The sequence below is a fragment of the Oncorhynchus mykiss genome, chromosome 26 (genome assembly GCF_057628025.1).
Source record: "Oncorhynchus mykiss isolate SJ-2025 chromosome 26, ASM5762802v1, whole genome shotgun sequence".
Taxonomy (NCBI): domain Eukaryota; kingdom Metazoa; phylum Chordata; class Actinopteri; order Salmoniformes; family Salmonidae; genus Oncorhynchus; species Oncorhynchus mykiss.
In genome coordinates, this window is record NC_143047.1 from 43990361 (window position 1) to 44008481 (window position 18121).

Below are 18121 nucleotides of genomic sequence, written 5' to 3' on the forward strand. Positions count from 1 at the left end.
TACAATTAGACTGGTTTGGATTTCTCCCTGACCAATATGGCTGCCATTTTCACCACATTCTGGAACTTTGAGGGTTGATGATGTAGCCCCTCTAGTAATTCAATAGAATCTCAATGATGACAACTATATTACTAGACAGACAGACACGTTCTAGTAACTATATTACCAGACAGACAGACAAGTTGCAGTAACTTATATTACTAGACAGACAGACAGACATGTTGTAGTAACTATATTAACAGACAGACAAGTTGTAGTAACTATAGTAACTATATTACCAGACAGACAGACACGTTCTAGTAACTATATTACCAGACAGACAGACAAGTTGCAGTAACTTATATTACTAGACAGACAGACAGACATGTTGTAGTAACTATATTAACAGACAGACAAGTTGTAGTAACTATAGTAACTATATTACCATACAGACAAGCTGTAGTAACTATAGTAACTATATTACCAGACAGACAGGCATGTTGTAGTAACTATAGTAACTATATTACCAGACAGACAGACATGTTGTAGTAACTATAGTAACTATATTACCAGACAGACAGACAAGCTGTAGTAACTATAGTAACTATATTACCAGAAAGACAGACAAGCTGTAGTAACTATAGTAACTATATTACCAGAAAGACAGACGAGCTGCAGTAACTATAGTAACAATATTACTAGACAGACAGACGAGTTGTAGTAACTATATTACCAGACAGACAAGCTGTAGTAACTATAGTAACTATATTACCAGACAGACAAGCTGTAGTAACTATAGTAACTATATTACCAGACAGACAAGCTGTAGTAACTATAGTAACTATATTACTAGACAGACAGACAAGCTGTAGTAACTATAGTAACTATATTACTAGACAGACAGACAAGCTGTAGTAACTATAGTAACTATATTACCAGACAGACAGACAAGCTGAAGTAACTATAGTAACTATATTACCAGAAAGACAGACAAGCTGTAGTAACTATAGTAACTATATTACCAGACAGACAGACAAGCTGTAGTAACTATAGTAACTAGATTACCAGACAGATGGACAAGCTGTAGTAACTATAGTAACTATATTACCAGACAGACAGACAAGCTGTAGTAACTATAGTAACTGTATTACTAGACAGACAAGCTGTAGTAACTATAGTAACTATATTACCAGACAGACAAGCTGTAGTAACTATAGTAACTATATTACCAGACAGACAGACAAGCTGTAGTAACTATAGTAACTGTATTACTAGACAGACAAGCTGTTGTAACTATAGTAACTATATTACCAGACAGACAGGCTGTAGTATCTATAGTAACTATATTACCAGACAGACAAGCTGTAGTAACTCTAGTAACTATATTACCAGACAGACAGGTTGTAGTATCTATAGTAACTATATTACCAGACAGACAGACAAGCTGTAGTAACTATAGTAACTATATTACCAGACAGACAGACGAGCTGCAGTAACTATAGTAACAATATTACTAGACAGACAGACGAGTTGTAGTAACTATATTACTAGACAGACAAGCTGTAGTAACTATAGTAACTATATTACCAGACAGACAGACAGGCTGTAGTATCTATAGTAACTATATTACCAAACAGACAGACAAGCTGTAGTAACTATAGTAACTATATTACCAGACAGACAGACAAGCTGAAGTAACTATAGTAACTATATTACCAGAAAGACAGACAAGCTGTAGTAACTATAGTAACTATATTACCAGACAGACAGACAAGCTGTAGTAACTATAGTAACTATATTACCAGACAGATGGACAAGCTGTAGTAACTATAGTAACTATATTACCAGACAGACAGACAAGCTGTAGTAACTATAGTAACTATATTACCAGACAGACAAGCTGTAGTAACTATAGTAACTATATTACCAGACAGACAGACAAGCTGTAGTAACTATAGTAACTGTATTACTAGACAGACAAGCTGTTGTAACTATAGTAACTATATTACCAGACAGACAGGCTGTAGTATCTATAGTAACTATATTACCAGACAGACAAGCTGTAGTAACTCTAGTAACTATATTACCAGACAGACAGGTTGTAGTATCTATAGTAACTATATTACCAGACAGACAGACAAGCTGTAGTAACTATAGTAACTATATTACCAGACAGACAAGCTGTAGCAACTATAGTAACTATATTACCAGACAGACAGACAAGCTGTAGTAACTATAGTAACTATATTACCAGACAGACAAGCTGTAGTAACTATAGTAACTATATTACCAGACAGACAGACAAGCTGTAGTAACTATAGTAACTATATTACCAGACAGACAGACAAGCTGTAGTAACTATAGTAACTATATTACCAGACAGACAAGCTGTAGTAACTATAATAACTATATTACTAGACAGACAGACAAGCTGTAGTAACTATAGTAACTATATTACTAGACAGACAGACAAGCTGTAGTAACTATAGTAACTATATTACCAGACAGACAGACAAGCTGTAGTAACTATAGTAACTATATTACCAGACAGACAGACAAGCTGTAGTAACTATAGTAACTATATTACTATACAGACAGAAGAGCTGTAGTAACTATAGTAACTATATTACCAGACAGACAGACAAGCTGTAGTAACTATAGTAACTATATTACCAGACAGACAGACAAGCTGTAGTAACTATAGTAACTATATTACCAGACAGACAGACAAGCTGTAGTATCTATAGTAACTATATTACCAGACAGACAGACAAGCTGTAGTAACTATAGTAACTATATTACCAGACAGACAGACAAGCTGTAGTAACTATATTACCAGACAGACAGACAAGCTGTAGTAACTATATTAACTGTATTACCAGACAGACAAACATCCTGTAGTAACTATAGTAACTATATTACCAGACAGACAAGCTGTAGCAACTATAGTAACTATATTACCAGACAGACAGACAAGCTGTAGTAACTCTAGTAACTGTATTACCAGACAGACAGATTAGCTGTAGTAACTATAGTAACTATATTACTATACAGACATACAAGCTGTAGTAACTCTAGTAACTGTATTACCAGACAGACAGACAAGCTGTAGTAACTATAGTAACTATATTACCAGACAGACAGACAAGCTGTAGTAACTATAGTAACTATATTACCAGACAGACAGACAAGCTGTAGTAACTATATTACCAGACAGACAGACAAGCTGTAGTAACTATAGTAACTATATTACCAGACAGACAGACAAGCTGTAGTAACTATAGTAACTATATTACCAGACAGACAGACCTGCTGTAGTAACTATAGTAACTATATTACCAGACAGACAAGCTGTAGTAACTATAGTAGCTATATTACCAGACAGACAGACAAGCTGTAGTAACTATAGTAACTATATTACCAGACAGACAGACAAGCTGTAGTAACTCTAGTAACTGTATTACCAGACAGACAGATTAGCTGTAGTAACTATAGTAACTATATTACTATACAGACATACAAGCTGTAGTAACTATAGTAACTATATTACCAGACAGACAGACAAGCTGTAGTAACTATATTACTAGACAGACAGACAAGCTGTAGTAACTATAGTAACTATATTACCAGACAGACAAGCTGTAGTAACTATAGTAACTATATTACCAGACAGACAGACAAGCTGTAGTATCTGTAGTAACTATATTACCAGACAGACAGACAAGCTGTAGTAACTATAGTACCTATATTACCAGACAGACAGACAAGCTGTAGTAACTATAGTAACTATATTACCAGACATACAGACAAGCTGTAGTAACTATAGTAACTATATTACCAGACAGACAGACAAGCTGTAGTAACTATAGTACCTATATTACCAGACAGACAGACAAGCTGTAGTAACTATAGTAACTATATTACCAGACATACAGACAAGCTGTAGTAACTATAGTAACTATATTACCAGACAGACAGACAAGCTGTAGTAACTATAGTAACTATATTACTAGACAGACAGCCAAGCTGAAGTAACTATAGTAACTATATTACCAGACAGACAGACAAGCTGTAGTAACTATAGTAACTGTATTACTAGACAGACAAGCTGTTGTAACTATAGTAACTATATTACCAGACAGACAGGCTGTAGTATCTATAGTAACTATATTACCAGACAGACAAGCTGTAGTAACTCTAGTAACTATATTACCAGACAGACAGGTTGTAGTATCTATAGTAACTATATTACCAGACAGACAGACAAGCTGTAGTAACTATAGTAACTATATTACCAGACAGACAGACAAGCTGTAGTAACTATAGTAACTATATTACCAGACAGACAAGCTGTAGTAACTATAGTAACTATATTACCAGACAGACAGACAAGCTGTAGTAACTATAGTAACTATATTACCAGACAGACAGACAAGCTGTAGTAACTATAGTAACTATATTACCAGACAGACAAGCTGTAGTAACTATAGTAACTATATTACTAGACAGACAGACAAGCTGTAGTAACTATAGTAACTATATTACTAGACAGACAGACAAGCTGTAGTAACTATAGTAACTATATTACCAGACAGACAGACAAGCTGTAGTAACTATAGTAACTATATTACCAGACAGACAGACAAGCTGTAGTAACTATAGTAACTATATTACTATACAGACAGAAGAGCTGTAGTAACTATAGTAACTATATTACCAGACAGACAGACAAGCTGTAGTAACTATAGTAACTATATTACCAGACAGACAGACAAGCTGTAGTAACTATAGTAACTATATTACCAGACAGACAGACAAGCTGTAGTATCTATAGTAACTATATTACCAGACAGACAGACAAGCTGTAGTAACTATAGTAACTATATTACCAGACAGACAGACAAGCTGTAGTAACTATATTACCAGACAGACAGACAAGCTGTAGTAACTATATTAACTGTATTACCAGACAGACAAACATCCTGTAGTAACTATAGTAACTATATTACCAGACAGACAAGCTGTAGTAACTATAGTAGCTATATTACCAGACAGACAGACAAGCTGTAGTAACTATAGTAACTATATTACCAGACAGACAGACAAGCTGTAGTAACTCTAGTAACTGTATTACCAGACAGACAGATTAGCTGTAGTAACTATAGTAACTATATTACTATACAGACATACAAGCTGTAGTAACTATAGTAACTATATTACCAGACAGACAGACAAGCTGTAGTAACTATATTACTAGACAGACAGACAAGCTGTAGTAACTATAGTAACTATATTACCAGACAGACAAGCTGTAGTAACTATAGTAACTATATTACCAGACAGACAGACAAGCTGTAGTATCTGTAGTAACTATATTACCAGACAGACAGACAAGCTGTAGTAACTATAGTACCTATATTACCAGACAGACAGACAAGCTGTAGTAACTATAGTAACTATATTACCAGACATACAGACAAGCTGTAGTAACTATAGTAACTATATTACCAGACAGACAGACAAGCTGTAGTAACTATAGTAACTATATTACTAGACAGACAGCCAAGCTGTAGTAACTATAGTAACTATATTACCAGACAGACAAGCTGTAGTAACTCTAGTAACTATATTACCAGACAGACAAGCTGTAGTAACTATAGTAACTATATTACCAGACAGACAGACAAGCTGTAGTAACTATAGTAACTATATTACCAGACAGACAAGCTGTAGTAACTATAGTAACTATATTACCAGACAGACGGACAAGCTGTAGTAACTATAGTAACTATATTACCAGACAGACAGACAAGCTGTAGTAACTATAGTAACTATATTACCAGACAGACAAGCTGTAGCAACTATAGTAACTATATTACCAGACAGACAGACAAGCTGTAGTAACTATATTAACTATATTACCAGACAGACAGACCTGCTGTAGTAACTATAGTAACTATATTACCAGACAGACAAGCTGAAGTAACTATAGTAACTATATTACTAGACAGACAGACAAGCTGTAGTAACTATAGTAACTGTATTACTAGACAGACAAGCTGTAGTAACTATAGTAACTATATTACTAGACAGACAGACAAGCTGTAGTAACTATAGTAACTGTATTACCAGACAGACAGACAAGCTGTAGTAACTATAGTAGCTATATTACCAGACAGACAGACAAGCTGTAGTAACTGTAGTAACTATATTACCAGACAGACAGACCTGCTGTAGTAACTATAGTAACTATATTACCAGACAGACAAGCTGAAGTAACTATAGTAACTATATTACTAGACAGACAGACAAGCTGTAGTAACTATAGTAACTGTATTACTAGACAGACAAGCTGTAGTAACTATAGTAACTATATTACTAGACAGACAGACAAGCTGTAGTAACTATAGTAACTGTATTACTAGACAGACAAGCTGTAGTAACTATAGTAACTATATTACCAGAGAGACAAGCTGTAGTAACTATAGTAACTATATTACCAGACAGACAGACAAGCTGTAGTAACTATAGTAACTATATTACCAGACAGACAAGCTGTAGTAACTATAGTAACTAGATTACCAGACAGACAGACAAGCTGTAGTAACTATATTAACTATATTACCAGACAGACAGACCTGCTGTAGTAACTATAGTAACTATATTACCAGACAGACAAGCTGTAGTAACTATAGTAGCTATATTACCAGACAGACAGACAAGCTGTAGTAACTATAGTAACTATATTACCAGACAGACGGACAAGCTGTAGTAACTATAGTAGCTATATTACCAGACAGACAGACAAGCTGTAGTAACTGTAGTAACTATATTACCAGACAGACAGACCTGCTGTAGTAACTATAGTAACTATATTACCAGACAGACAGACAAGCTGTAGTAACTATAGTAGCTATATTACCAGACAGACAGACAAGCTGTAGTAACTGTAGTAACTATATTACCAGACAGACAGACCTGCTGTAGTAACTATAGTAACTATATTACCAGACAGACAAGCTGAAGTAACTATAGTAACTATATTACTAGACAGACAGACAAGCTGTAGTAACTATAGTAACTGTATTACTAGACAGACAAGCTGTAGTAACTATAGTAACTATATTACTAGACAGACAGACAAGCTGTAGTAACTATAGTAACTGTATTACTAGACAGACAAGCTGTAGTAACTATAGTAACTATATTACCAGACAGACGGACAAGCTGTAGTAACTATAGTAACTATATTACCAGACAGACAGACAAGCTGTAGTAACTATAGTAACTATATTACCAGACAGACAAGCTGTAGCAACTATAGTAACTATATTACCAGACAGACAGACAAGCTGTAGTAACTATATTAACTATATTACCAGACAGACAGACCTGCTGTAGTAACTATAGTAACTATATTACCAGACAGACAAGCTGAAGTAACTATAGTAACTATATTACTAGACAGACAGACAAGCTGTAGTAACTATAGTAACTGTATTACTAGACAGACAAGCTGTAGTAACTATAGTAACTATATTACTAGACAGACAGACAAGCTGTAGTAACTATAGTAACTGTATTACCAGACAGACAGACAAGCTGTAGTAACTATAGTAGCTATATTACCAGACAGACAGACAAGCTGTAGTAACTGTAGTAACTATATTACCAGACAGACAGACCTGCTGTAGTAACTATAGTAACTATATTACCAGACAGACAAGCTGAAGTAACTATAGTAACTATATTACTAGACAGACAGACAAGCTGTAGTAACTATAGTAACTGTATTACTAGACAGACAAGCTGTAGTAACTATAGTAACTATATTACTAGACAGACAGACAAGCTGTAGTAACTATAGTAACTGTATTACTAGACAGACAAGCTGTAGTAACTATAGTAACTATATTACCAGAGAGACAAGCTGTAGTAACTATAGTAACTATATTACCAGACAGACAGACAAGCTGTAGTAACTATAGTAACTATATTACCAGACAGACAAGCTGTAGTAACTATAGTAACTAGATTACCAGACAGACAGACAAGCTGTAGTAACTATATTAACTATATTACCAGACAGACAGACCTGCTGTAGTAACTATAGTAACTATATTACCAGACAGACAAGCTGTAGTAACTATAGTAGCTATATTACCAGACAGACAGACAAGCTGTAGTAACTATAGTAACTATATTACCAGACAGACGGACAAGCTGTAGTAACTATAGTAGCTATATTACCAGACAGACAGACAAGCTGTAGTAACTGTAGTAACTATATTACCAGACAGACAGACCTGCTGTAGTAACTATAGTAACTATATTACCAGACAGACAGACAAGCTGTAGTAACTATAGTAGCTATATTACCAGACAGACAGACAAGCTGTAGTAACTGTAGTAACTATATTACCAGACAGACAGACCTGCTGTAGTAACTATAGTAACTATATTACCAGACAGACAAGCTGAAGTAACTATAGTAACTATATTACTAGACAGACAGACAAGCTGTAGTAACTATAGTAACTGTATTACTAGACAGACAAGCTGTAGTAACTATAGTAACTATATTACTAGACAGACAGACAAGCTGTAGTAACTATAGTAACTGTATTACTAGACAGACAAGCTGTAGTAACTATAGTAACTATATTACCAGACAGACAAGCTGTAGTAACTATAGTAACTATATTACCAGACAGACAGACAAGCTGTAGTAACTATATTAACTATATTACCAGACAGACAGACAAGCTGTAGTAACTATAGTAACTATATTACCAGACAGACAGACAAGCTGTAGTAACTATAGTAACTATATTACCAGACAGACAAGCTGTAGCAACTATAGTAACTATATTACCAGACAGACAGACAAGCTGTAGTAACTATAGTAACTATATTACCAGACAGACAAGCTGTAGCAACTATAGTAACTATATTACCAGACAGACAGACAAGCTGTAGTAACTATAGTAACTGTATTACCAGACAGACAGACAAGCTGTAGTAACTATAGTAACTATATTACTAGGCAGACAGACAAGCTGTAGTAACTATAGTAACTGTATTACTAGACAGACAAGCTGTAGTAACTATAGTAACTATATTACTAGACAGACAGACAAGCTGTAGTAACTATAGTAACTATATTACCAGACAGACAAGCTGTAGTAACTATAGTAACTATATTACTAGACAGACAGACAAGCTGTAGTAACTATAGTAACTATATTACCAGACAGACAAGCTGTAGCAACTATAGTAACTATATTACCAGACAGACAAGCTGTAGTAACTATAGTAACTATATTACCAGACAGACAGACAAGCTGTAGTATCTATAGTAACTATATTACTAGACATACAGACAAGCTGTAGTAACTATAGTAACTATATTACTAGACAGACAGACAAGCTGTAGTAACTCTAGTAACTGTATTACCAGACAGACAGACAAGCTGTAGTAATTATAGTAACTATATTACTAGACAGACAGACAAGCTGTAGTAACTATAGTAACTATATTACCAGACAGACAAGCTGTAGTAACTCTAGTAACTATATTACCAGACAGACAAGCTGTAGTAACTATAGTAACTATATTACCAGACAGACAGACAAGCTGTAGTAACTATAGTAACTATATTACTAGACAGACAGACAAGCTGTAGTAACTATAGTAACTATATTACCAGACAGACAAGCTGTAGTAACTCTAGTAACTATATTACCAGACAGACAAGCTGTAGTAACTATAGTAACTATATTACCAGACAGACAGACAAGCTGTAGTAATTATAGTAACTATATTACCAGACAGACAAGCTGTAGTAACTATAGTAACTATATTACCAGACAGACAGACAAGCTGTAGTAACTATAGTAACTATATTACCAGACAGACAAGCTGTAGTAACTATAGTAACTATATTACCAGACAGACAGACAAGCTGTAGTAATTATAGTAACTATATTACCAGACAGACAGACAAGCTGTAGTAACTATAGTAACTATATTACCAGACAGACAGACAAGCTGTAGTAACTATAGTAACTATATTACCAGACAGACAGACAATCTGTAGTAACTATAGTAACTATATTACCAGACAGACAGACAAGCTGTAGTATCTATAGTAACTATATTACCAGACAGACAGACAATCTGTAGTAACTATAGTAACTATATTACCAGACAGACATTCTGCAGTATCTATAGTAACTATATTACCAGACAGACAGACAATCTGTAGTAACTATAGTAACTATATTACCAGACAGACAAGCTGTAGTAACTATAGTAACTATATTACCAGACAGACAGACAATCTGTAGTAACTATAGTAACTATATTACCAGACAGACAGACAAGCTGTAGTATCTATAGTAACTATGTTACCAGACAGACAGACAAGCTGTAGTAACTATAGTAACTATATTACCAGACAGACAGACCAGCTGTAGTAACTGTAGTAACTATATTACCAGACAGACAGACAAGCTGTAGTAACTCTAGTAACTATATTACCAGACAGACAGACAAGCTGTAGTAACTATAGTAACTATATTACCAGACAGACAGACAAGCTGTAGTAACTATAGTAACTATATTACCAGACAGACAGACAAGCTGTAGTAACTATAGTAACTATATTACCAGACAGACAGACAAGCTGTAGTAACTATAGTAACTATATTACCAGACAGACAAGCTGTAGTAACTATAGTAACTATATTACCAGACAGACAGACAAGCTGTAGTAACTATAGTAACTATATTACCAGACAGACAGACAAGCTGTAGTAACTATAGTAACTATATTACCAGACAGACAGACAAGCTGTAGTAACTATAGTAACTATATTACCAGACAGACATTCTGCAGTATCTATAGTAACTATATTACCAGACAGACAGACAAGCTGTAGTAACTATAGTAACTATGTTACCAGACAGACAGACAAGCTGTAGTAACTATAGTAACTGTATTACCCTTTGCAGTGTAATGGAACCTACCCAAGAACATTAAACTCAACGAATCACATTCTACTCATCAACATACTCCACCCATCAATCAATAGTCCATTAGAATGATGTGGAGACACTAACGATCAGCACTCTATTACAAGGTTCTCATCAGAGAGAGAGGGAGGGAGAGAGATAAAGAGAGAGAGAGACAGAGAGAGAGAGACAGAGAGAGAGACAGAAAGAGACATAGAGACAGAGAGACAGAGAGAGAGACAGAGAGAGACAGAGAGAGAGACAGAGAGAGAGAGACAGAGAGAGACAGAGAGAGACATACAGAGACATAGAGAGAGACAGAGAGAGAGAGATAGAGAGAGAGAGACAGAGAGAGACAGAGAGAGACAGAGAGACCGAGAGAGAGAGACAGAGAGAGACAGAGAGAGACCAAAAGACAGAGACAGAGAGAAGTGAAGAACTTAACTCCTCTGTTACTTCAGTACTTCTCAATGTCAGCATGTTTAAATATTTACGTGGCTTGGAATCTCCCAGGGAATCATGGGTAATTAAAGACAGACATCAGAGTGGATCTCTGGGAACGACGCTCCGCTCAGCTCCGAGAAGTTCTGAGAGAGAGTGTGGGTGGCTGTCTCAGTCCCACAGTCCTCTGATTACACTGTATAGTTCTCAGATAACTTCTACATACACGTATAATAACCGTCATCCTACAGTTGACAAAGCTCAGATAACTTCTACATACACACAGAGTATAAACAATCTGTTTCATGTGTTCTGTAGACGCGAGATGTGATTGATTCTGGAGTGAGAGTGTGGAGCTTAGAGCGAGATGTGATTTTGGTTGAGCAGGGGGGTTGGTCAGGGGTTTGTCAGGGGTTTGTCAGGGTTGGTCAGGGGTTTGTCAGGGTTTGTCAGGGGTTTGTCAGGGTTTATCAGGGGTTGTCAGGGGTTTGTCGGGGGTTGTCAGGGGTTTGTCGGGGTTTGTCAGGGGTTTGTCAGGGTTGGTCAGGGGTTTGTCAGGGTTTATCAGGGGTTGTCAGGGGTTTGTCAGGGGTTTGTCGGGGGTTGTCAGGGGTTTGTCAGGGGTTGGTCAGGGGTTTGTCAGGGTTTATCAGGGTTTATCAGGGGTTGTCAGGGGTTTGTCGGGGTTGTCAGGGGTTTGTCGGGGGTTGTCAGGGGTTTGTCGGGGGTTTGTCAGGGGTTGGTCAGGGGTTTGTCAGGGTTTGTCAGGGGTTTGTCAGGGTTTATCAGGGGTTGTCAGGGGTTTGTCGGGGGTTGTCAGGGGTTTGTCAGGGGTTTGTCAGGGGTTGGTCAGGGGTTTGTCAGGGTTTGTCAGGGGTTTGTCAGGGTTTATCAGGGGTTTGTCGGGGGTTGTCAGGGGTTTGTCAGGGTTTGTCAGGGGTTTGTCAGGGGTTGGTCAGGGTTTGTCAGGGTTTATCAGGGGTTGTCAGGGGTTTGTCGGGGGTTGTCAGGGGTTTGTCAGGGTTTGTCAGGGGTTTGTCAGGGGTTGGTCAGGGGTTTGTCAGGGTTTGTCAGGGTTTATCAGGGGTTGTCAGGGGTTTGTTGGGGGTTTGTCAGGGTTTGTCAGGGGTTTATCAGGGGTTTGTCAGGGTTGGTCAGGGTTTGTCAGGGGTTTGTCAGGGGTTTGTCAGGGGTTTGTCAGGGGTTTATCAGGGGTTTATCAGGGGTTTGTCAGGGTTTATCAGGGGTTGGTCAGGGTTGGTCAGGGTTTGTCAGGGGTTTATCAGGGGTTTGTCAGGGGTTGTCAGGGTTTGTCAGGTGTTTATCAGGGTTTGTCAGGGTTTGTCCGGGTTTTGTCAGGGTTTGTCAGGGGTTTGTCAGGGGTTGTCAGGGGTTGTCAGGGTTTGTCAGGGGTTTGTCAGGGGTTTGTCAGGGGTTGTCAGGGGTTGTCAGGGTTTGTCAGGGTTTACCCTGTATGTTATGGACTGAGTTACTTTGAATTTCACTGTACCTTGTCTGTATTTAGTCTGGGCTCATTATATTGTTGACCATTGGGGCTGTTGGTGGGGAGTACAGTAAAGAGAGTACATAGAGTACAATACAGAGAGTATATAGAGTATATAGAATACAGTATAGAGAGTATATAGAGTATATAGAGTACAATACAGAGAGTATATAGAGTATATAGAGTACAGAACAGATAGTATATAGAGTACAGTATAGAGAGTATATAGGGTACAATACAGAGAGTATATAGAGTACAGTATAGAGAGTATATAGAGTACAATACAGATAGTATATAGATTACAGTAAATAGAGTACATAGAGTACAGTATATAGAGTATATAGAGTACAGTATAGAGAGTATATAGAGTACAGTATAGAGAGTATATAGAGTACAGTACAGAGAATATATAGAGTACAGAGAGTGAAGTTGTATATCTGCAGTGTAGAGAGTGAAGTTGTAGATCTGCAGGACAGAGAGTGAAGTTGTATATCTGCAGTGTAGAGAGTGAAGTTGTAGATCTGCAGTGTAGAGAGTGAAGTTGTAGTTCTGCAGTGTAGAGAGTGAAGTTGTAGATCTGCAGTGTAGAGAGTGAAGTTGTAGATCTGCCGTGTAGATCTGTTCTGTATTCCTGAAGCTCATTCATACAGTCACTCAGCACAGTTGTTGGATTTATCTGCTACAATTCTGACATTGACAGAATGCCATGACAAGGGAAGCAGATCGTTGACGTTTGGTTTGATTGAACCATGTCATGAGGTAAATGTGTGGTGATTGGTTGAAATTGCGAACCCTCTTCTTGTACTGCGGTGATGGGTCCGTTTTATGCGATAATATTGCGATGATGTGACTGTTTTATGAGGTAATAGTGTGCTGATTGGTCAGTTTTATGCTGAAATAGTGTGCTGATTGGTCAGTTTTATGCTGAAATAGTGTGCTGATTGGTCAGTTCTCTGCTGAAATAGTGTGCTGATTGGTCAAATTTACAAGCCCTCACATAATATGCAGAGAAGCATTGTTGATTTTGTCAAAAATGTTGCGATTTCAGAATTGAGGAATCCTTCAGGGACCAGTAACTGGAACCTCTTCCTCATTCTCTCCTTCTACTCTCTTTACCCTCTCCTCTTCCTCATTCTCTCCTTCTACCCTCTTTCCACTCTCCTCTTCATCATTCTCTCCTTCTACCCTCTTCCCCCTCTCCTCTTCCTCATTCTCTCCTTCTACCCTCTTTTCCCTCTCCTCTTCATCATTCTCTCCTGCTACCCTCGTTCCCCTCTCCTCTCGCCACCCTTCCTCCCACTCCTCCTGTCCTCTCCAGGTTGGCAGGGTGTGGATTGTACCATCTCGTGCTCCAGTGATACCTGGGGTCTGAACTGTAATCAGACGTGCCTGTGTGCCAACGGGGCGGCCTGTGACCCGGGCAATGGAACCTGTACCTGTGCCCCCGGCTGGATGGACGAGTACTGTGACACAACCTGTCCCGTGAGTAAGAGAGAGAGAAAGAGAGAGAGAGAGAGAGAGAGAGAGAGAGAGAGAGAGAGAGAGAGAGAGAGGGAGGTCTATCTGAAACGTATAAGCCTATATACAGTATATGAACGGAATGTTTGTTTTGGTGTAATGTTAACGTTGCTGTTTTCAGGAGGGCACGTATGGAGAACAGTGTCGAGAGCAGTGTGACTGTATCCATGCCGATGGCTGTGACCCTGTGAGAGGCGACTGTCGCTGTCTGGCTGGATGGACTGGTGAGTTAGGCAGTAGTACCCCCTACAGTCCTGTGAGAGGTGACTGTCGCTGTCTGGCTGGATGGACTGGTGAGTCAGGCAGTAGTACCCCCTACAGTCCTGTGAGAGGTGACTGTCACTGTCTGGCTGGATGGACTGGTGAGTCAGGCAGTAGTACCCCCTACAGTCCTGTGAGAGGTGACTGTCGCTGTCTGGCTGGATGGACTGGTGAGTCAGGCAGTAGTACCCCCTACAGTCCTGTGAGAGGTGACTGTCGCTGTCTGGCTGGATGGACTGGTGAGTCAAGCAGTAGTACCCCCTACAGTCCTGTGAGAGGTGACTGTTGCTGTCTGGCTGGATGGACTGGTGAGTCAGGCAGTAGTACCCCCTACAGTCCTGTGAGAGGTGACTGTCGCTGTCTGGCTGGATGGACTGGTGAGTCAGGCAGTAGTACCCCCTACAGTCCTGTGAGAGGTGACTGTCGCTGTCTGGCTGGATGGACTGGTGAGTCAGGCAGTAGTACCCCCTACAGTCTAACTAATGTTGTGCTCTAATGACAACGTACACACATTGTCATATAGCTTGCAGTTTTTTTTTGGTTTATCTTCATATTTACATGAATAAAGATACTGTTTTGAATTGAAACCACTAATGAACCATCTGTAGCTGAGAAAGTGGACTATGAGCAACAGGGAAATCTGATGAATATGGAAAGTGCTTCTTAATTCAGCGCTCGAGGGGGGACATTACAGAGTCAGAACACTAGTTTCACTACTTTCTAGAAACTTCACAGAGAGAAGATCGATACCGTTCACGATGTCAAAAAGGACAAATGTTTACGCCAAAAAAATGTAAATACTTGACAAATTAATGATGCAATTTGGAGGAGTATTTGATTTGGCCGGTCTGCTGATCCATTAATTTCTCTTCAGTGTAATTACTAAATATGTTTTGGAATATCAAGTAATGTACATGATTATTGTGATGCTTTTCGATATGATCTACCATAGTGTTGGCGTTGGATATGATCTACCATAGTGTTGGATATGATCTACCATAGCGTTGGATATGATCTACCATAGCGTTGGATATGATCTACCATAGTGTTGGATATGATCTACCATAGTGTTGGATATGATCTACCATAGTGTTGGATATGATCTACCATAGTGTTGGATATGATCTACCATAGCGTTGGATATGATCTACCATAGTGTTGGATATGATCTACCATAGCGTTGGATATGATCTACCATAGCGTTGGCGTTGGATATGATCTACCATAGTGTTGGATATGATCTACCATAGCGTTGGATATGATCTACCATAGTGTTGGATATGATCTACCATAGCGTTGGAAATGATCTACCATAGTGTTGGATATGATCTACCATAGCGTTGGATATGATCTACCATAGCGTTGGCGTTGGATATGATCTACCATAGTGTTGGATATGATCTACCATAGCGTTGGCGTTGGATATGATCTACCATAGCGTTGGATATGATCTACCATAGCGTTGGATATGATCTACCATAGCGTTGGATATGATCTACCATAGTGTTGGATATGATCTACCATAGTGTTGGATATGATCTACCATAGTGTTGGATATGATCTACCATAGCGTTGGATATGATCTACCATAGTGTTGGATATGATCTACCATAGTGTTGGATATGATCTACCATAGTGTTGGATATGATCTACCATAGCGTTGGCGTTGGATATGATCTACCATAGTGTTGGATATGATCTACCATAGTGTTGGATATGATCTACCATAGTGTTGGATATGATCTACCATAGTGTTGGATATGATCTACCATAGTGTTGGATATGATCTACCATAGCGTTGGCGTTGGATATGATCTACCATAGCGTTGGATATGATCTACCATAGTGTTGGATATGATCTACCATAGTGTTGGATATGATCTACCATAGCGTTGGCGTTGGATATGATCTACCATAGTGTTGGATATGATCTACCATAGTGTTGGATATGATCTACCATAGTGTTGGATATGATCTAACATAGCGTTGGATATGATCTACCATAGCGTTGGATATGATCTACCATAGTGTTGGATATGATCTACCATAGTGTTGGATATGATCTACCATAGTGTTGGATATGATCTACCATAGCGTTGGCGTTGGATATGATCTACCATAGCGTTGGATATGATCTACCATAGTGTTGGATATGATCTACCATAGTGTTGGATATGATCTACCATAGTGTTGGCGTTGGATATGATCTACCATAGCGTTGGATATGATCTACCATAGCGTTGGATATGATCTACCATAGCGTTGGATATGATCTACCATAGCGTTGGATATGATCTACCATAGCGTTGGATATGATCTACCATAGCGTTGGCGTTGGATATGATCTACCATAGCGTTGGATATGATCTACCATAGCGTTGGCGTTGGATATGATCTACCATAGCGTTGGATATGATCTACCATAGCGTTGGATATGATCTACCATAGCGTTGGATATGATCTACCATAGCGTTGGCGTTGGATATGATCTACCATAGCGTTGGATATGATCTACCATAGCGTTGGCGTTGGATATGATCTACCATGGCGTTGGATATGATCTACCATAGCGTTGGATATGATCTACCATAGCGTTGGCGTTGGATATGATCTACCATAGCGTTGGATATGATCTACCATAGCGTTGGCGTTGGATATGATCTACCATAGCGTTGGCGTTGGATATGATCTACCATAGCGTTGGCGTTGGATATGATCTACCATAGCGTTGGATATGATCTACCATAGCGTTGGATATGATCTACCATAGCGTTGGCGTTGGATATGATCTACCATAGCGTTGGATATGATCTACCATAGTGTTGGATATGATCTACCATAGCGTTGGCGTTGGATATGATCTACCATAGTGTTGGATATGATCTACCATAGCGTTGGATATGATCTACCATAGCGTTGGATATGATCTACCATAGCGTTGGATATGATCTACCATAGCGTTGGATATGATCTACCATAGCGTTGGATATGATCTACCATAGTGTTGGATATGATCTACCATAGTGTTGGATATGATCTACCATAGCGTTGGCGTTGGATATGATCTACCATAGCGTTGGATATGATCTACCATAGCGTTGGCGTTGGATATGATCTACCATAGCGTTGGATATGATCTACCATAGCGTTGGATATGATCTACCATAGCGTTGGCGTTGGATATGATCTACCATAGCGTTGGCGTTGGATATGATCTACCATAGCGTTGGATATGATCTACCATAGCGTTGGCGTTGGATATGATCTACCATAGCGTTGGATATGATCTACCATAGCGTTGGATATGATCTACCATAGCGTTGGATATGATCTACCATAGCGTTGGCGTTGGATATGATCTACCATAGTGTTGGATATGATCTACCATAGTGTTGGATATG

The 18121-nt window shown here is 38.6% G+C and overlaps 1 protein-coding gene across 2 annotated transcripts in view; it reads left to right on the plus strand.

Annotated features, from left to right (window-relative positions):
• LOC118964977 (multiple epidermal growth factor-like domains protein 11) overlaps positions 1-18121 on the plus strand; it is a 388319-nt gene that overhangs the window by 291511 nt on the left and 78687 nt on the right. For both annotated transcript variants that reach the window (XM_090223210.1, XM_090223211.1), the window contains exons 13-14: positions 14260-14423; positions 14581-14683. In XM_090223210.1, coding sequence (XP_090079336.1) covers positions 14260-14423; positions 14581-14683 — 267 coding nt within the window. The remainder of the gene's footprint in view (positions 1-14259; positions 14424-14580; positions 14684-18121) is intronic.